Source organism: Schistocerca cancellata, chromosome 1, assembly GCF_023864275.1.
Source record: "Schistocerca cancellata isolate TAMUIC-IGC-003103 chromosome 1, iqSchCanc2.1, whole genome shotgun sequence".
Lineage (NCBI taxonomy): Eukaryota > Metazoa > Arthropoda > Insecta > Orthoptera > Acrididae > Schistocerca > Schistocerca cancellata.
In genome coordinates, this window is record NC_064626.1 from 1018994612 (window position 1) to 1019015972 (window position 21361).

Sequence of the window (21361 nt, forward strand, 5' to 3'; positions counted from 1 at the left end):
TCCATTAAGATATTTTGTAACATTATGCAATGCTGTAAGTTGAAGGCTTGCGCAACAAACTAAACTGTCTGAAGTAATCGCAAAAATCTCAAAAAGCTCTTGACCATTTTACTTTAAATTCTTACACAGTACTCAAATAAATATTCAGATGGTCATGGGATACATATGTTTTTAAGCAACGGTCGACAGGTGTTCTGTTAAAACTAATAGCAAGAAAAAAAATACTGTGCTGTGAAAATGTGCAGTTTCATTGTCTTTCTCCTTGTACTCTGTTTCTACCATGATAGCTTGAATTGAATGGGTAAATTGGTAGGGACCATTAGTATACAAGGAATGAGACAGACCTCTCCAGGTGCTGAATCTGTGACATTATTTCGCATAGTTTGATTCTATAAATAGGGACCATTACAAAGTTTTGGATGGTTGAGATTGCGTAGTTACTTACCATAAAGGTGACATGTTGAGTTGCAGAGAGGCAGAATGAAAATATCCTCACACATTTATTTTCAGCAGTTTTCTCCACAAAACAAAACACACACACATTCATTCACACAAGCAAGCACAGCTCACGCACACATGACCATCATCCAAGCATCTTGAACCAGAGCCAGAAATGGCAGTCAAGTGTATGTGTGAGGTGCGTTTGCTTCTGTGAGTGAATGTGTGTGTGTTTCCTTTTCTGGAGAAGGCGTTGGTTGTAAGCTAATTCGTAAGTGTCATTTCATTGCACATATCTACAACTCAGCGTGTCACCTTTACAGTGAGTAGCAGCCTATCATTTCCTTGTACTGTTGCTATTCCAACCTGGAGTTTTAATTATCAGATTGGGTAATAATATTCTAATCACAAGCTGATAAGCTTTCCTAAAATACAGGTTTTCTGTGAAAACTGACTGCAAGGAAGAAAACAAAACAGCACATTGTTGTCCATTCAATTTTTTTCTTAAAATTATATATACAGACAAACAAAATGTGTGGGAGAAACAATTTATATTATGGTTTAAATTCCTTGCCATAATACTTAAAACCAAATGTGAGAAACAAAAATGAAAGAGCACATTTTCATAGCACAGTGCAGCACAGCATTTTCTTTCTTATAGTGGATTTTAAAAGAATTCCCATACATTGTTGTTTAAAAAAATGCAAAGCCTTTGTCTGCCCAAATATTTATTATTGAAGTAAAGCTCTGCGTTCTGGCCCTGGTGGGTTAATTGGGGTTGATGAACTGTGGTCTTCTGCCAATTGCACCATTTGGATGTGGGGGCCATTGGGTCAGCACACTGCTCTCCTCATTATTGTTAGCTTGAATGATTTGAGTATTTTGTAAAAATTTGAAGCAAATTGGTCAAGAACTTTTTGAGATCGTTTTAATTCATTTTTTCTTTCTTTCTTTCTTTTGCTTACGCCATAGTCCCGCAGCAACTGCAGGGTCGGCATGGCTAGAACAGATTTGGCAAGGTTAGTTTTAAGGTTGGCAGGCTGCCCTTCCTGCCACCACCCCCTACCCCCCAGGGAGGGAATAAGTGTACCCCAGCTGTCTGCATCTAGTGTAAATCATGAAATAGTGTGAACGTGTTTCAAATGTCTGCGACGTGTGTAACTGAGGCGGAATGTTGTGGACCAGCCCAGTATTCACATAGCGGGATGTGGTAAACCACCTAAAAACCACATCTAGGCTGGCTGGCACACCGGCCCTCGTCGTTAATCCACTGGGCAGATTCGATCCAGGGCTGGTACGCGTACCTGAGTCCAGGAAGCAGCGCGTTAGCGCTCACGGCTTCCCTGGCTGGTTAGATCTTTTTCATTTATATTCTATATAATTTATTGTAACTGCAGTCCTACATCTTCAAAATGTGCAAAGTCACAATAAGGAGTCAAAGCTTGTGTCCTGACACAATTCCCATCAAATAAAACAAAAAAACCCTCAAGAACAAACTGAATAGTGACAATGGATATGGAAGTTGAATAAAGGCAGAAATGTATTGTCTTTCATGAGATGTAAATGAACTAGTGTGTCTCTTCAGTTTCTCCATTCTTGGAACAAATAAGGGCTAAAGTTTGATAAACAACAAATTTTGATGTATTTAGAGACTTACTGGTAGCTTGAATTGAGCAAAGATAGTGAAGGGATCAGCTATGCCAACATTATCTTCTCAGAAATGAGAAATTTCAAAGTAATCTACCTGAATGAACACTGCCTTTCAAATACTCTATCACAAATTCAAATAAATGGTGAAATTTCAAAGGAGCCAATATCTTTTATAGATACAGCAGAAGTTGCTCAAACCCCTGTATACCTGTTGAAAATATGTTAGAATGTCCATGGTATGAGGACTGTGAATGAAGGACTTATATCAGAAAATGGCAGTATAAAATTAAGGAAAAGTGTTGTACATATAAGTATTTAGTGCTGAAATAATCAAATTATTTTTAACCAAACTTCAATGTGTTTTTGAGGAGCTTAAAGGCAAATGAAAGAAAAAGTGTTTATTGCTTTTGTTTTCAACATAGATGCAGCAAGTGAATCAAACATATCAATACAAGTTCTTGATCTGTTTCAGGCTGAAGTTGATTGATTTCAACAGATCAAGTGGGAGGTCAGCGGTGTCTATGAACAACATTAAAAATATATATATGCGAGGGTTGGAACTATTTATTTACAGCTTGTACAAAATGGATATGTGTTTCATAGTTTTACTGACCTTCAAAGTAATCACCAGCATTGTGTATAACCCATTGCCATTGATGTGGAAATTGTAAGATACTCTCAGCAGTGCCAGTTGTGTTGACAGTTCAAGCAGCGCAGTCTATTGCCTGACAAATTTGTAGCAGTTCTGAAGCAAATGCCGTGAAATGTTTCCTTCAAATTAGAAATCAAGCTGAACTCAGAGGGCTTAGTCATGGGAGTGCAATAGGTGGTATAGACTTAGCAGCCCCATCAGTCAAACAAGTCAGTAACAACTTGCACTGAATGTGCTTGAGCATTGTCCAGCAAAATGAACAGCATATAGACAGAAGTGATTACTGGTTACCTCCCAGGAATTCCTTACCTTCACTTGGCCTCACTTTGCTTCCCCAGGTCCCTCTGTGAGAACACTACCCTTCTGGCAAAAGAAAGTACACCACACACTACCTGAAAACACATCCTGATCAAATAATACAACTTGCAGCCAAAGGCTTGCCCATTGTCGTAATGAGTCACTGTGACTGCCTGTCAGAAGGCCTCTGCCAGCTTTACACTGCATTCCATTGATTCATATTAAATTTTTAACAATATCATGACAACTTTGACACCAAGAAAGCTATGTCTGGTTGAATCCTCTGTAAAAGGTAAAGGATTCTGCTTATAAGCTCAGGATCTAGGAAATTTTTAACTTCATCATTACACTTCTCACCAATGAAATTTGGTTTCATTTCGATTGGGTTCTTGGCTCATTTAGCATTTTGAAGTTTGAATCTGTCAAGTAGTTGATTAATATATTCCCCCTGAGAAATACTAATTGTTCCATCTTTTCAGTTTTCAAATTTCATTCCTAGCATGTGTGACATTATGCCCATGTGCTTGATTTTGAAGCTGTTTTGCAGAAGAGTTTCCACCTTTTGACTCATCTATTCATTCTGTGCAAATATATGCCTTTCATCCACATATAATGACTGAATACCTTTCTCTTCCTTTGCACTAAATTTGTACACACTGGGTTGTATATAATTTTGAATAAATCCTTGTTTTTTAGTGACATATTTAAATGGTCGTTCCAACATATGCCACTGCATTTAAGTCCGTATATTGTTTTGTTTAACATGCAAATCAAACTTTCTTGGTCCTTCTTAATAAAACCTTCTGCTTGGAGAATATATACATTTTCCTTTAATTTGCTATGCAAATGTACATTCTTCACATCATCATACTGATCAGTATGCCAATTTTTCTCAACACTTGGCTGCTATCAGTAGATGATTTGTATAAAAATTTGTAACAGGAGTTTAAATCTCATTACAGTCTACACCCTGTACTTGATTGAATCAATTTTCAACTATACAAGCTTTAAAAATTTTTTTTATCACCAGTTGTCTTCTTTTTAAATCCCTATCTGTTCTTTACTGGAGTTACATGAGGTGGTACATCAACCAATTACTTCAAGGAGTTAATTTCTTCATTCATTGCAACCATCCATTCTGCATTTTCATCAGAATTAACTGCTTCATGTTACAGCAATCCTTTGCACATTGTTACTTTCTGCTTCTCTGGTTTAAGCCTTCCCTTTGGAATGAAGTGTCATTGGATGACATTTGCTAAAACTCACATTCTCTCTTGTTATGTTCTTCATTGGACTGGATCAATTTTGTGAAGCTTTACCTCATTCCACAAGTTTCTGAGTACCTTCAGCTTCCCTCAAATTTTTCTCTTGGTCTGAGAAACAACAAAATTTCTGTTTAGTGTTAGAATTTTCTTTTACATTTTATATTCCCTCTTCAGATCTTGAAAATGGTAATGCTCCTTCATTGCATTCCTTTATGCCATCCATATCCTTTATCAATGGCCATAAAGAGAATTTCCTATAAGAATGCAGTTTTTTGCTCTTGTAGGTAATTTACAATTATTTGTTTTTTGGGTGTTCTGACCCAGTCCCCTTATTAACCTATTTAAAAAATGTTCAAAAATTATTATTTATATGAAGTCATCCAATCCATGCAACAACTGGGTCTATGTTGAAATCAGAAAATGTTCAGCTATGTTAACCATGAACCTGAGAGGGATTAGGACGGTTAATTCTCTTCTGTGATTTTACTAAAAAAAATGTGCTCGATATTGCTTGTTTGTTGATGATAATTGTAGATTCTTCTCATTCTTGTTTTTGGCACATCAGTCTTAGTGGATAATTCCTTTCTGCAATAGCTACAAAAATATCTCCAGACATTCTATCTGCATACATTAAGCAAACAATAAGTCATTGAAGGATTGCATATTGTATGTATGGGATATTCCATTGGTTCTTGGAGTAACTTAGACAGGTTAATAACTTGAATACAACGTATTGATGTTTCACAATAATATTTATTAGTTCCCCCCCCCCCCCCCCCCCCCCCCCCCCCCCCCCACACAAGACTATGGACCTTGCCATTGGTGGGAAGGCTTGCGTGACTCAGCGATACAGATAGCCGTACTGTAGATGCAATCACAGTGGAGGGGTATCTGTTGAGAGGCCAGACAAACGTGTGGTTCCTGAAGAGGGACAGCAGCCTTTTCAGTAGTTTCAGGGGCAACAGTCTGGATGATTGACTGATCTGGCCCTGTAACACTAACCAAAACGGCCTTGCTGCTTTGGTACTGCGAACGGCTGAAAGCAAGGGGAAACTACAGCCATAATTTTCCCCGAGGGCATGTGGCTTTACTGTATCATTAAATGATGATGGCGTCCTCTTGGGTAAAATATTCCGGAGGTAAAATAGTCCCCAATTTGGATCTCCGGGCGGGGACTACTCAAGAGGACGTTGTTATTAGGAGAAAGAAAACTGGCGTTCTACGGATCGGAGCGTGGAATGTCAGATCCCTTAATCGGGCAGGTAGGTTAGAAAATTTAAAAAGGGAAATGGGTAGGTTAAAGTTAGATATAGTGAGAATTAGAGAAGTTTGGTGGCAGGACGAACAAGACTTTTGGTCAGGTGAATAGAGGGTTATAAATACAAAATCAAATAGCGGTAATGCAGGAGTAGGTTTAATAATGAATAAAAAAATAGGAGTGTAGGTAAGCTAATACAAACAGCATAGTGAACGCGTTATTGTGGCCAAGATAGACATGAAGCCCTCGCCTACTACAGTAGTACAAGTTTATTTGCCAACTAGCTCTGCAGATGGTGAAGAAATTGAAGAAATGTAGATGAACTCAAAGAAATTATTCAGATAGTGAAGGGAGACAAAAATTTAATAGTGATGGGTGACTGGAATTCGGTAGTAGGAAAAGGGAGATTAGGAAACATACTTGGTGAATATAGATTGGGGCTAAGAAATGAAAGAGGAAGCCGCCTGTTAGAATTTTGCACAGAGCACAACTTAATCATAGCTAACACTTGGTTCAAGAATCATAAAAGAAGGCTGTATACGTGGAAGAAACCTGGAGATACTGACAGGTTTCAGATAGATTATGTAATGGTAAGACAGAGATTTAGGAACCAGGTTGCAAATTGTAAGACATTTCCAGGGGCAGATGTGGTCTCTGACCACAATCTATTGGTTATGAACTGTAGATAAAACTGAAGAAACTGCAAAAAGGTGGGAACTTAAGGATATGGGACCTGGATAAACTGACTAAACCAGAGGTTGTACAGAGTTTCAGGGAGAGCATAAGGGAACAATTGACAGGAATGGGGGAGAGAAATGCAGTAGAAGAAGAATGGGTAGCTTTGAGAGATGAAGTAGTGAAGGCAGCAGATGATCAAGTAGGTAAAAAGACAAGGGCTAGTAGAAATCCTTGGGTAACAGAAGAAATACTGAATTTAATTGTTGAAAGGAGAAAATATTAAAATGCAGCTAGTGAAGCAGGCAGAAAGAAATACAAATGTCTAAAAAAAGAGATCGACAGGAAGTGCAAAATGGCTACGCAGGGATGGCTAAATGACAAATATAAGGATGTAGAGGCTTATCTCACTAGGGGTAAGATAGATACTTCCTACAGGAAAATTCAAGAGACCTTTGGAGAAAAGTGAACCACCTGTATGAATATCAAGAGCTCAGATGGAAACCCAGTTCTAAGCAAAGAAGGGAAAGCAGAAAAGTGGAAGGAGTATATAGAGGATCTATACAAGGGTGATGTACTTGAAGACAATATTATGGAAATTGAAGAGGATGTAGATGAAGATGAAATGGGAGATATGATACAGCATGAACAGTTTGACAGAGCGCTGAAAGATCTGAGTCAAAACAAGGCCCCGGCAGTAGACAACATTCCATTAGAACTACTGACGGCCTTGGGAGAGCCAGTCCTGACGAAACTCTACCATCTGGTGAGCAAGATGTATGAGACAGGCGAAATACCCTCAGATTTCAAGAAGAATATAATAATTCCAATCCCAAAGAAAGCAGGTGTTGACAGATGTGAAAATTACCAAACAATCAGTTTAATAAGCCACAGCTAAAAATACTAACATGAATTCCTTACAGACGAATGGAAAAACTAGTAGAAGCCGACCTTGCTGAAGATCAGTTTGGATTCCGTAGAAATATAGGACACGTGAGGCAATACTGACCCTATGACTTATCTTAGAACCTAGATTAAGGAAAGGCAAACCTACGTTTCTAGCATTTGTAGACTTGGAGAAAGCATTTGACATTGTTGACTGGAATACTCTCTTTCACATTCTAAAGGTGGCAGGGGTAAAATACAGGGAGCGAAAGGCTATTTACAATTTGTACAGAAACCAGATGGCAGTGATAAGAGTCGAGGGGCACGAAAACGAAGCAGTGGTTGGGAAGGGAGTGAGACAGGGTTGTAGCCTCTCCCCAATGTTATTCAATCTTTATATTGTGCAAGCAGTAAAGGAAACAAAAGAAAAAATCAGAGTAGGTATTAAAATCCATGGAGAAGAAATAAAAACTTTGAGGTTCACCGATGACATTGTAATTCTGTCAGACAGCAAAGGACTTGGAAGAGCAGTTGAAAGGAATGGACAGTGTCTTGAAAGGAGGATGTAAGATGAACATCAACAAAAGCAAAATGAGGATAATGGAATGTAGCCGGGTGATGCTGAGGGAATTAGATTAGGAAATGAGACACTTAAAGTAGTAAAGGGGTTTTGCTATTTGGGGAGCAAAATAACTGATGATGGTCGAATTAGAGAGGATATAAAATGTAGACTGGCAATGGTAAGGAAAGCGTTTCTGGAGAAGAGAAATGTGTTAACATCGAGTATTGATTTAAGTGTCAGGAAGTCATTTCTGAAAGTATTTGTATGGAGTGTAGCCATGTATGGAAGTGGAACATGGACAATAAGTAGTTTGGACAAGAAGAGAATAGAAGCTTTCGAAATGTGGTGCTACAGAAGAATGCTGAAGATTAGATGGGTAGCTCATATAACTAATGAAGAGGTATTGAATAGGATTGGGGAGAAGAGAAGTTTGTGGCACAACTTGCCTAGAAGAAGGGATCGGTTGGTAGGACATGTTCTGAGGCCTCAAGGGATCACCAACTTAGTATTGGAGGGCAGTGTGGAGGGTAAAAATAATAGAGGGAGACCAAAAGATGAATACACTAAACAGATACAGAAGGATGTAGGTTGCAGAAGGTACTGGGAGATGAAGAAGCTTGCACAGGATAGAGTAACATGGAGAGCTGCATCAAACCAGTCTCAGGACTGAAGACCACAACACCAACAACAACAACAACAGTTTATAAGTTTGTTATGACCTGGCTTTCAACTTCTCAGATCATTGTCAGATAACTTAATGTTGAACAGATAGTCCACACAATTTCAGCGAGAATTCCCAGCTGTGCAAAGATATGTAACATTTTATGACTATATTGATACAAAACACAAGCATGTTGTAATACCTAAAGAGACACTGAACCAAAACATATTACATTACAGTATATCCAAATATTAAAACTATGTAAGTGTTTAAAACAGAAATTCTCTACAAGTCAGTAATGGAGCAGGCTATTATGTCATATGGACAAATTGATGAATGTGATGAACAGACCAAATATCGGGAGTGGAAGAAAGACGTCTATGAGATGTAGGTGTGGGACAGTTATATCAAGTTTATTAGCTAATGTTGAGAGGAATAATAACTGGCTGCTACTTTAATCAGTGTTAGTAGAGGAACCGTGTTTGGTCATTAAGGATCAGGCCAGGATTCTTTGATTGGTGTTTATTAATGGTCAGAATTTCTAGAAATGTTATTTTCTTGCCTTTAGTTCCTTTATGGAGAACACCACATTTCCAATCACATGAATGACACTCATTCAGAACGTGTTCAGCAAAGGTGGAATCTTTCTTTCTCAGTCTCCAACTCCTTTCATACTCAGTTAGTCTAGTGCTCATGAACTAAAAACTGTAAATACAGGTATGTTTATTGCTAATTATAGAGAGCAAAAAGTGTTGTACATATTAAAGAAAAGCTGTCTTCTCAAGATGTGATTGCCACCCAGGGTGACAAGGGGAACAATTTAGTGTTACTTAATAAATAGGAATATATTGAAAAAATGTTTACCTTCATCAACCCTGTAGAGTTCCCTGTGTTACCTAACGAACCCACAATAAAATATGTTGTGGAAGTGATGAACCTTATTAATACTTGCAAACCCATATTTACTGAGAGTGATGGCAAATACCTCACAAACATGAATCCAATAGCACCCAGGTTATATGGGTTACCTAAACTTCACAAAGAAAGTGTTCCAGTAAGGCCTGTAGTGTCTTCGGTTTCATCACCTTGTCATAAATTAGCAAAAGAGTTAGATTCACTAAGTAAAGAAAAAACAATTTCAACCAAGATTTGGAATACCCAGTTCACTTGCATTAGTGAAAAACTAAAATCTGTAACCATTCCACCTAGTACAAAACTAGTCTCATTTGATGTTACAAGCCTGTTTCCTGTTGCAGAGACAATGGAAACTTCAACAGAATGGTTACATAAATTTGGAACAAATCCAGTGGAGACAGAGGATACCAGGACGGCAACTGAAACATGCTTAAAGCAGAATTATTTCCAGTTCCAACAATCTCTTTACACTAAGTCAGATGAATTATCAATGGGGTCCCCACTGAGTCCCTTATTAGCTAAAATGTTTGTGAGTAATTTTGAGTAAACATTTTTAGATAAAGAGCCTCTATGTTCTAAAATACAATATTGGTGCTACGTGTATGCATGATGTACTGAGCTTGTGGACAGGTACCATCAGACAATAAAATAAATTTTTTCATCATGTGAATTCACACACAGTAAAACCAAGTTTACAATGTAGTTGGGAGGAGACTCCATCAGCATTTTAGACCTCATCATTGACATCAGTAACCAACAGCATTTATTTAAGTTATACAGGAAAGTAACCTCAACAGACACAATAATACCAGCCAGTTCCCAGCATCCCATAACACATAAACATGCAACCTTCCACTCCATGATGCAGCACCTACTATCTATACCCCAAACCAAACCAGATTTTGAAAATGAGTTGAAAATAATTGAAGATCTAGCATTCAGTAATGGTTTTAGTCCTAAACCATTGACAATATACTCAGCAAAAAGAAGAGACAGAGAATAACAGATCTCCTTTATCCACCTCAGATAGCACAAAACCACACTGATAGCACATGGGCCCCAATGCTATATGTAGGTAGGAATTCACAGGTTCTCACCAGGAAACTAAAGTCCAGGAAGTATACTCCAGCTTTTTACACTGGAATACTGTTGCCCATCTTCTGTTCAGTGGCAAAAACAAGATTCCACCTTTAGAACAGAGTGGAATTTATAGAATTTCCTGCAATCTGTGTGGCAAATTATATGTAGATCAATCAGATTGGGCTATAACCACTAGACTGACTGAGCATGAAAGGAGTTGGAGGCTGAGAAAGAAAGATTCCATCTTTGATGAATATGCTCTAAATGAAAGGCATTGGTATGATGTGAAATGTGGTGTCCTCCATAAAGGAACTAAAGGGAGAAAACTAACTTTACTTGATTCTTTGGCCATTGATAAACACCAGTCGGAGAATCTTGACATGGTCCTTAATGGACAAACACAGTTCCACCGCTCACCCTTCTTAAAATAGCAGCCAGTTGTTATTCCTCTCACCATTAGCTAATAAGTTCATTATGACTGCTCCACACCCACATCCCATAGACGTCTTATTTCCCCACCCCTTATTTGGTCTTTTCATCACATTGACCAGTTTGTCCATATGACTCACTTGTAGAACATTTCTGTTTTATACACTCACATAGTTTTAATATTTGAATATACTGTAATGTAACATTTCTTGGTTCAGTGTCTCTTTAGGTATTACAACAAGCTTGTGTTTTGTACCGATTTAGTCATAAAATGTCACATATCTTTGTATAGTTATGAATTCTTGCTGAAGTTGTGTGGACTATCTGTTCAACATGTAATTATCTGACAATGGTCTAAGAAGCTGAAAGTTGGTTCATAACAAATTAATAAATATTATCATGGAACATTAATATGTTGTATTCAAGTTATTAATTGTATACACTTTCCAAGGCACATTTATTCACATAAGGCACATTTAACATAATACAGTCCTTCCAACTCACCACTAAAACTGATGACTTGCAACCAACAATTGCAACCCCCTCAGGCCAAAATCTTGCTTATGCTGCTTTTTGACAAGAACAGATATATAACAATTTTAGTACAAAGATGTAAGTATACAATCAACAGAATCAGTATAATGAAAGAGTTACACTCTGTTAATATTTCATTGAGAAAAACATAGATCTATTAATTTATCTTTTGGAATGATTATGGAGACAATAAGTATGATCATAATTTGAATTTTAAATATAGGGTCTGTCAACCCTTTTGGGTCAAATGAAAGCAGGTGGCTTGTTGAGATAGGGAACCAGTTGTTATCGAATAAATGCAAATTTATTGTGTTATGTACATACACAGCATACATTGCATAGCAACAACATAGTTCATAGTAATTGTTCAAAGTGACAACTGCCAGTAACAATGCATTTATTGCAATGGAACATGCAATTCTGATGCACTCTCGCAAATATCCCAGATGTCTTTTGTACACTGTAACAGGCAATGAGTGATAAACAGTGTACACATTTACTGCTTGTGACTGTGTATGTGCGGATGGATATGTGCGTGTGCGCAAGTGTATACCTGTCCTTTTTTCCCCCTAAGGTAAGTCTTTCCACTCCCGGGATTGGAATGACTCCTTACCCTCTCCCTTAAAACCCACATCCTTTTGTCTTTCCCTCTCCTTCCCTCTTTCCTGATGAAGCAACCGTTGGTTGCGAAAGCTTGAATTTTGTGTGTATGTTTGTGTGTCTATCAACCTGCCAGCACTTTCATTTGGTAAGTCACATCATCTTTGTTTTTAGATATATTTTTCCCACGTGGAATGTTTCCCTCTATTATATTTATATCACTATATATAGATATAGTGGGAATTAGTGAAGAGGAACGAGACTTGTGTCAGATGAATACAGGGATATAAATACAAAATCAAATAAGGGTAATGCACGAGTAGGTTTAATAATGAACAAAAAGATAGGAACATGGATAAGCTATTATGCACAGCATAGTAAACACATTATTGTAGCCAAGATAGACACAAAGACCATGCCTGCCACAGTAGTACAAGTTTATATGCGAACTAGCTCAGCAGATGGTGAAGAGATTGACGTGAAAAAGAAATTATCCACATAGTTAAGGGAGATGAAAATTTAATAGTCATGGGGGACTGGAATTCAATAGTAGCAAAAGGAAGAGAAGCAACAGTAGTAGGTAAATATGGACTGGGGTAAGGAATGAGAGAGAAAACCCTTGGTATAATTTTGCACAGAGCATAACTTGATCATAGCTAACACTTGGTTTAAGAATCGTGAAATAAGGTTGTATATGTGGAAGAGGCCTGGAGACACTGGAAAGTTTCAGATAGATTATATAATGGTAAGACAGAGATTTAGGAACCAGATTTCAAATTGTAAGACATTTCCAGGGGCAGATGTGGCCTCTGACTACAATTTATTGATTAAGATCTGTAGACCAAAAGTGAAGAAACTGCAAAAAAGTAGGAATTTAAGGAGATGGACCTGGATAAACTGAAAGAACCAGAGGCTGAAGAGAATTTCAGAGAGAGCATTAGGGAACAATTGACAAGAACAGGGGAAAGAAATAAAGTAGAAGAAGAATGGGTAGCTTTGAGATATGGAAAAGTGAAGGCAGCAGAGAATCAAATAGGTAAAAAGACGAGGACTAGTAGAAACCCAAGGGTAACAGAAGAGATATTGAATTTAATTGATGAAAAGAGAAAATATAAGAATGCAGTAAATGAAGTAGGCAAAAAGGAATAGAAACATCTGAAAAATGAGATCAACAGGAAGGGCAAAATGGCCAAGCAAGGCTGGCAAGAGGACAAATGTAAGGATGTAGAAGCATGTATCACCAGAGGTAAGACAGATACTGCCTACAGAAAAATTAAAGAGACCTTTGGAGAAAAGTGAACCAACTGTATGAGTATCAAGAGCTCAAATGGAAAACCAGAGCTAAGCAGAGAAGTCAAAGCAGAAAGGTGGAAGGCATATATAGAGAGTTTATACAAGGGTGATGTACTTAAGGGCAATATTATGGAAATGGAAGAGGGCGTAGATGAAAATGAGGTGGGAAATATGATACTGCGTGAAGAATTTGAAAGAGCACTGAAAGACATAAGTTGAAACGAGGTCCAGGGAGTAGACAACATTCCATTAGAACTACTGATAGCTTTTGGAGAGCCAGCCATGGCAAAACTCTTCCATCTGGTGAGCAAGTTACATGAGACTGGTGAAATACCCCCAGAATTCAAGAATAATATAATAATTCCAATTCCAAAAAAGTAGGTGCTGTCAGGTGTGAAAATTACCAAACTATCAGTTTAATAAGTCACAGCTGCAAAATACTAACGCAAATTCCTTACAGATGAATGGAAGAACTGGTAGATGCCAACCTCGGGGAAGATCTGTTTGGATTCTGTAGAAATGTTGGAAATTGTGAGGGCATATTGACCCAATGACTTATCTTAGAAAATAGGTTAAGGAAAGGCAAACCTATGTTTCTAGCATTTGTGGACTTAGAGAAAGTTTTTGACAATGTTGACTGGAATACTCTGTTTCAAATTCTAAAGGTGGCAGGGGTAAAATACAGGGAGCAAAAGGCTATTCACAATTTGTACAGAAACCAGATGGCAGTTATAACAATGGAGGGGCATCAAATGGAAGCAGTGGTTGAGAAGGGAGTGAGACAGGGTTGTAGCCAATCTCCGATGTTATTCAATCTGTGTACTGAGCAAGCAGTAAAAGAAACAAAAGAAAAATTTGGAATAGGAATGAAAGTCCAGGGAGAAGAAATAAAAAGTTTGAGGTTTGCCAATGCCATTGCAATTTTTTAAGAGACAACAAAGGACCTGGAAGAGCAGCTGAATGTAATCTACAGTTTTGAAAGGAGCATATAACCTGAACATCAACAAAAGCAAAACAAGGATAATAGAATGTAGTCAGATAAAATCAGATAATGCTGAGGGAATTACATTAGGAAATGAGACGCTTAAAGAAGTAAATAAGTTTTGCTATTTGGGAGTCAAAATAACTGATGATGGTTGAAGTAGAGAGGATAGAAAATGTAGACAGGCCATGCCAAGGAAATCATTTCTGAAGAAGAGAAATTTGCTAACATCAAATATAGATTTAAGTGTCAGGAAGTCTTTTCTGAGAATATTTGTATGGAGAGTAGCCATGTATGGAAGTGAAACATGGATGATGACTAGTTTGGACAAGAAGAGAATAGAAGCTTTCAAATTGCTGAAGATTAAATGGTTTGATCACATAACTAATTAGGAGGTACTGAATAGATTTGGGAAGAAGAGGAATTTTTGGCACAACTTGACTAGAGGAAGGTATCAGTTGTTAGGACACATTTTGAGGACATCAAGGGATCACCAATTTAGTACTGGAGGGATGTGTGGAGGGTAAAAATCATAGAGGGAGTCCAAGAGATGAATACAGTAAGCAGATTCAGAAGGATGTAGGTTGGGCCAGTAGTTATTCAGAGATGAAGAGGCTTGCTCAGTATAGAGTAGCAAAGAGAGCTTCATCAAACCAGTCTGTGGACTGAAGAGCACAACAACAACAGCAACAACAGAGAAAAGCATTTCTCTGTCAATTTTAACTTTTGAATGATTATATACAGTAATAAGTAGGATTATAATAACGAATTTTAATATTTTTAACTTTAAATTATAGTGCCTTGGCTACGTTGATACTTCATGAAAATGAAATGTGTGTAGCAATTCTGTTACAAGCTCAATCTTCAGTTTTGTAAGCAATTTACTCTACATATGCTACAGTTTTGTTTATAAGTCCTAGATAATTTCCCATGGGTTCAGAATTCTTCAGTTTTAGTGAATATAATTTCCATCTCAGTTATGTAGTGTGAAATATGCTGTCGTTTGGAGCATACCATTTTCTAAGGTCTTCTCGTACTGTTTTTGGGTTTGTCAAATTTTAGTATATGCTATTACTGTTCATTGCAATTGGAGAGTACAATTTTTGTTTGTGCCTTACATTGAAATGATATACTAATATATGTCTCTTTATGAGCAAATGATGCATCTTCATCAGGTTTCATCATGACAGACTTGATTACAGTCCACAAATCAGAATCTGTTAAAATAATTTTCATTTGGCTTGACAAGGAAGTATAATTCACTCAGTTTAGTTTCTCAGTGCTGTGTATGTTCTCCATCATATCTGCAAATTTCATTAATTGTCTTACTGTTGTTAAGAGAGCATCATTTCTTTTCTTTGAAATTCATGAACACAGCGCGGTGTCAGTTAATGTTTTCCAAATGCATTGCACCAAGAATATACAGTTATTATTGGCAAATGTTTTACCTTTGTCACACATACAAGTTTTAGATCAGCTAACTGACACTAACACAGTTTTCTGGTTTCCTTATTAGCGTGCTTGGACCCATAACCATTGTTGGAGAGGAATAAAATTGTTTTATCAAACACAGTAATATGTATTGATAGAAAAAAACTGTGTACACCATCATATCAGAGAAAACTAAACTTCTTTTTTAAGAGGATAAACTTTGATTGTCTTTTTAACAATATCAAGGATAATCCATTTATGTCATAGGAGTAGAATAAATAAAGGAGCTCTTGTCTGCTTGTTTAATTCTTAATACTGCCATATTTGGAATAAATTTCATCTAACAGTACAGTGTGGCCACAGAATTAAGATAGGAACTGCTTTAGTGCCATTTAAATAATTATGTATTGTATGTTATATACTTTCACTATTTCTACTTGTTTCATAATGTCAAAAATAGACATTTTTGTTCTTAGTAGAACATTGTGTATATGTTAGCTTTTATTCCATTGGAGGTAAGCAGTGTGTGTTATGATTTATTGTTTCTTAATTTTGTAATTAAATTAACACTTCCTGTCAATATCCATTGCTTCAGTTTCCTGAGAATTAGTGAGTTATTATAATTTTTAATTGGTAGAGTATTTAACTTTTTTTAATTGCAAAGTACTGACTAAATGCTTAAATTTTTTCAATCTTTCATTTTTGGATCATTAATAATATGTTCATTTTTACAGACTATAGTTGGTTTTTACATTTTCTTGTGTTGTCATTTAATTGAAGGATTAATGTTTTGTCATAAGAAATGAATATTTTAGGCTGAAAATATTAATGCACATTATAAAATTCCAGAGTTGTATTTCATTTCTGGAGGTGTGTGGGGCTAAATACAAGAATTGTACAAGATATTTATGATTTCCTCCTTTGAAACAAAGTGATACAAAAGACACGCACACACATCAGTAATAGTCAATTATAGCACAGTTTGTTCTTATGATTCCACATCCACAAATTTAGATGTATCTCTCTTTTGAATCTATCACTTATGTACAAGAATGCTTTATCCTGTGTGATCTGTCACAACTGTACATTTGTAGGCACTGGACCTTTTGCTGAAGGCTGGTGCTGATCGAAATGCAGTGGATAACTGTGATGTGACAGCTCTTCACTTGGCTGCCAACTGTCGGAAGGTAAATTCAGTTAATCAGAAATTCTTGTCTTTCAAAGCAGTACGGTACTATTGTTCTCATACAGTGTATATAACAATTATTGCTACAGTTACCGAAGTGGTGTGAGAATGTTTTGTAATAGAAAAAGGACTATTTTTTTCTGTAGCTAAATTAGAACTTGAATTTTCTGTTCTAGTCTCTGTTGACACCATCAGCTTCCCACGCATATTATTCCTATTGTCTCCATTCCCCTCCATACTTACAGGCCACCTTTTCCACAGCGTTGTGAATGAATTAATCTCATGTATAGAAGTACTGGAACTCTTGACCTTTGACTCCATGTATTTTATATATCATAGTTCATGATTATTAGGTGAATTATAGACAACACATTTTGTTGTTAATGATTAAATACTTGCTGAGTATTCAGTTTTGCCCGGATATGTACTCATTCCAGTTTTCTATTATTGCATCTCCTCCTCCCCCCTCCTTCTGTCCAGCTCCTCCACTCGCAAGTTTCTGTCCATTTCCTCCTGTTCCCGCCTCTGTCCATCTCCTTACCTCTCCCCCCCCCCTTCCCCTCCTTGTACAGCTCCTGCTCCTTCTCTCTCTGTACAGCTCCTTGTCCTCCAACTCTCTGTCCATCTCCTTCTCCACCATCTCTCTGTCCACTGAAATGATTAAACTACTTTGATACAATTATGAAAAAGACATTAAGGAAGAATTGTGCACTGAAGTAAAAATAGCGTGGACTATCTCATTCTGAGTTGGGTTACACTTTTTTACTTTAGTGCACAATTATTCCTTAATGTCTTTTTTGTCATTGTCTCTAAGCAGTTTAATTGTTTCATGTCAGTTTGCATTAACCTTGATCTGCATACTGTCAGTACTATTATAAATATTGTCATTAGAATAATTAATAATATGAGTATTTTGTGTTGCAGTAATTGTGTTTTTTGTGTAGCTCCTTGTGTAGACACTTAAAGTAGTAAATGAGTTTTGCTATTTGGGGAGCAAAATAACTGATGATGGTCGAAGTAGAGAGGATATAAAATGTAGACTGGCAATGGCAAGGAAAGCGTTTCTGAAGAAGAGAAATTTGTTAATGTCGAGTATAGATTAAAGTGTCAGGAAGTCGTTTCTGAAAGTATTTGTATGGAGTGAAGCCATGTATGGAAGTGAAACATGGATGGTAAATAGTTTGGACAAGAATAGAATAGAAGCTTTTAAAATGTGGTGCTACAGAAGAATGCTGAAGATTAGATGGGTACATCACATAACTAATGAGGAGGTATTGAATATAACTGGGGAGAAGAGAAGTTTGTGGCACAACTTGCCTAGAAGAAGGGATCGGTTGGTAGGGCACGTTCTGAGGCATCAAGGGATCACCAATTTAGTATTGGAGGGCAGTGTGGAGGGTAAAAATCATAGAGGGAGACCAAGAGATGAATACACTAAGCAGTTTCAGAAGGATGTAGGTTGCAGTAGGTACTGGGAGATGAAGAAGCTTGCACAGGATAGAGTAGGATGGAGAGCTGCATCAAACCAGTCCCTGGACTGAAGACCACAACAACATGACCATTAGTATTATAGTGTGTCTCTTGTGGGTTTACTCCACTCTTCTGCATGCCATGATTCCATTTTCCACTCCCATTATGGGTATTAGTATTTGTCCAGTGTGAATCATGCATGTGTTGATTACCAATTCATTTTGATGCCTTCCTGTATCAGGTCAATTGAATCTAACTGACAGAAAATTTTCTAGGTCAGTTTCCCTTACACTGATCAATTTGTCTTGGATACTCAAAGGGAGTTTCAGTTTTAAAATTCTTATTGCATTTTTACATTACACTAGCTCATCTCAGTATTTTGTTTTATTTATATACTTTTTGAAGTACTCCCTGTGAGAACCTATTTTGCAAGTATATGGTTTGAGATTGTACACTTCTTTCCTAAGCCTTCCTTGCATTATTCCAAAAACGCTTTTTCAAATTGGTCAGAGGTATGACATTGTTCTGCAGCCTCTGTCACATCTCCTTTTATGAAGAAATGCAATCTTCCTGTTCATTCCACACCTTCAGAAGCACACCTCTAAATGATTTTATAAACATCATTAGATGAGGTGTTTTTCTGTCTTGAATGAAGATTGGCAATTGTCTGTGTTTAATTAAGCTATCCTTTGCTAATATATTTGTAGTCTGTTGCATTATGTTGCTTGTGTCTGGCAAAATATTACTTAGTGTGTTTTGTTTTTTACAGGTCCTCTATATGAGGAAACCATGTGATTATTGCTGTAACATTTATCTCTTTCCTGAGAAGCAGGAAGATTATCCTGTTTGAAACTTTTAATCTCTTGCATCTCCTGTAATTCTTTTACTTTTCCTGATGTTTGTTGAAATTCAGACTTAAAATTCTCTACTTTATCAATAGAACCAGATGATACTAGAACACCTGCCTGCTTTGTTGCCCAATAGCAATTCATTATTTAAATTCTCCATGATCTCTATATCCGTTTGTTCTAACCACTGATTAAATTCCATAACTATTTCATATTCTTGGTTAACAAAATGCATCTGAATCTGTTCTGCGATCTGTAGTGACAAATTCTGAATTTTTTCTGAAATTTGACTAAGTGTTTTCTTTAAAGTTGACTGGGATGTCTGCACATCAAGCAGATCAGTACCAATCTGTGTTACCTTTTCAGGTAATTTTTGTTAGTCTTGTTTAAATTGTTTTAGCTCATTGAGCTTGGATCTGAACTGTTCAGAAAATTTATCAAGTGTATTCACAATCTGCTTTGACTGCTGTTCTGTGAATGATTTTAAAGTGGCATCAATTCGCTCATCATGACCTTTAGCCTGTTCTATCACATTTTCAGGAAATGCTTTCAAAGTACTATCAATTCATTCTGCCTGGTTCGCTGCAGAAAATGTTTTTAAAGTATTGTCAATTTGTTCATATTGCTGGTTCAGATGCTTACACACATCAGATAAAGATATTTTCTTGTATTTGCCAAACTTTACCATTACCTGTAACAAGTGTACAGTTCTCCAGATACTTCACACACAGTTATTTAACCCTGATATTTTATCAAATTTCAGCTTGTGAAAATGGCTTTTATTGTGAGAAATTCTTCTGCTTTAGTTACTATGTTCATGAAAAAAATTGCAATCACCATTCACCCCATTGTTCACACATTGTATTTCAGAACTTAAACAAATTATCCAACACTTTTATCCACTATTAATATGAAATTAGAATCATTTATCTTCACTTTCTGAGATGCATTGCATGAAATATAAAATTCCAAAAGCTATCGCCTTACTTTTTACAGCCATGTGTAGTCAGTTCCAGGAAACTCATCAGTCATCAACTGAATGCTACCTTCCATTAGTCCACCAGGTTGGTTGTACATGAAAAAGAAAATACACAAAAATTACAAAATTGTATAATTTAGCGCAGATGCTGAGTCACAGATAAGCACGACAAGAACACTGTCGCAAAATGAGCTTTTGGCCAACAAGGCTGTGACGTTCACCTGCTTTATTTCTTCATTGATTGTCCTCAGTTTCGACGTACTGTGTTGCTATACTGGCTGAAAAACAGGGGGGTGGAAGTTCAACACTGACTACTATAAATGATGTCGCTGACAGGTGCACAGTTGGGTTTCATAGTTCTTTACTTTCACTGTTCACGACCCCCCCCCCCCCTCCCCCTCCTCCCAATATTACACAGTTATATGGTCAGTTAACTACTGGCAAATTTTGATAAGCCTCATTAACAGTTTGCACGCAGACATCAATACATCAGCATGTACAGGTTTCTTGTCCGAAAATCAACCGTGGACTGACTGTCTTGGGACCAAAAATCTGGCCCTTATATATCATCACAATAACAGGCACTGAAACTACACGTTGTTCAATGTTTAATTTACAGAAATTACAATTAAAATATACGTCATTCAATTAACTGAATACATCAAAAATTTCCATCTTTTTAACAGTATCTCCTACCACGAGAGTTAAGCCAAATTATTTGTTTAAATTATGAAGTTAACAGATGTAGTTACACAAACAATACTTTTGACAAAACTGGTAATTACTTTGGAATAAATTAAGGGCTGGCTTTGCTAACATATTTTCAAATAGAGCCAAGTAAATACTTAAAGAATGCTAGTGTTTTGTCTTCCAAATGTTTATAATTAGTACAGAATTTATATTTGTTTATAACTCAACAATAGAATTTGAGTTATGAAACAATTACTGATTTCACCCTATAACAAAAGATACTAACTAGGAATAGTCAAAATAAATTAGAAAATCAATTACACATATAAAACTAAGCACAAAATTAGATCTGCTGCTATATTCTTTAAAACTGAGGGCCAACCTTTCTCTTTTATGAAAATGCAGATTATACCCATGTATGGCAACAGTAATTAGTTAAGAATTTCAAAAAATGTAGGTTAAGGAGTCATATGGCAAAACAAGAGAGGAATTAAAAAGATCCCAGCTTGCTTCATCACATCACCCCCTCATTAGATTTACCAGATAGATATTGCAAACAGCTAACTGGGCAACTGCAACTG

General features: G+C 36.8%; 1 protein-coding gene across 1 annotated transcript in view; it reads left to right on the forward strand.

Annotated features, from left to right (window-relative positions):
* LOC126089419 (ankyrin-1-like) overlaps positions 1-21361 on the forward strand; it is a 337936-nt gene that overhangs the window by 229823 nt on the left and 86752 nt on the right. The window contains exon 11 of the mRNA XM_049906908.1: positions 16702-16794. Within this exon, the coding sequence (XP_049762865.1) occupies positions 16702-16794 (93 nt within the window). The remainder of the gene's footprint in view (positions 1-16701; positions 16795-21361) is intronic.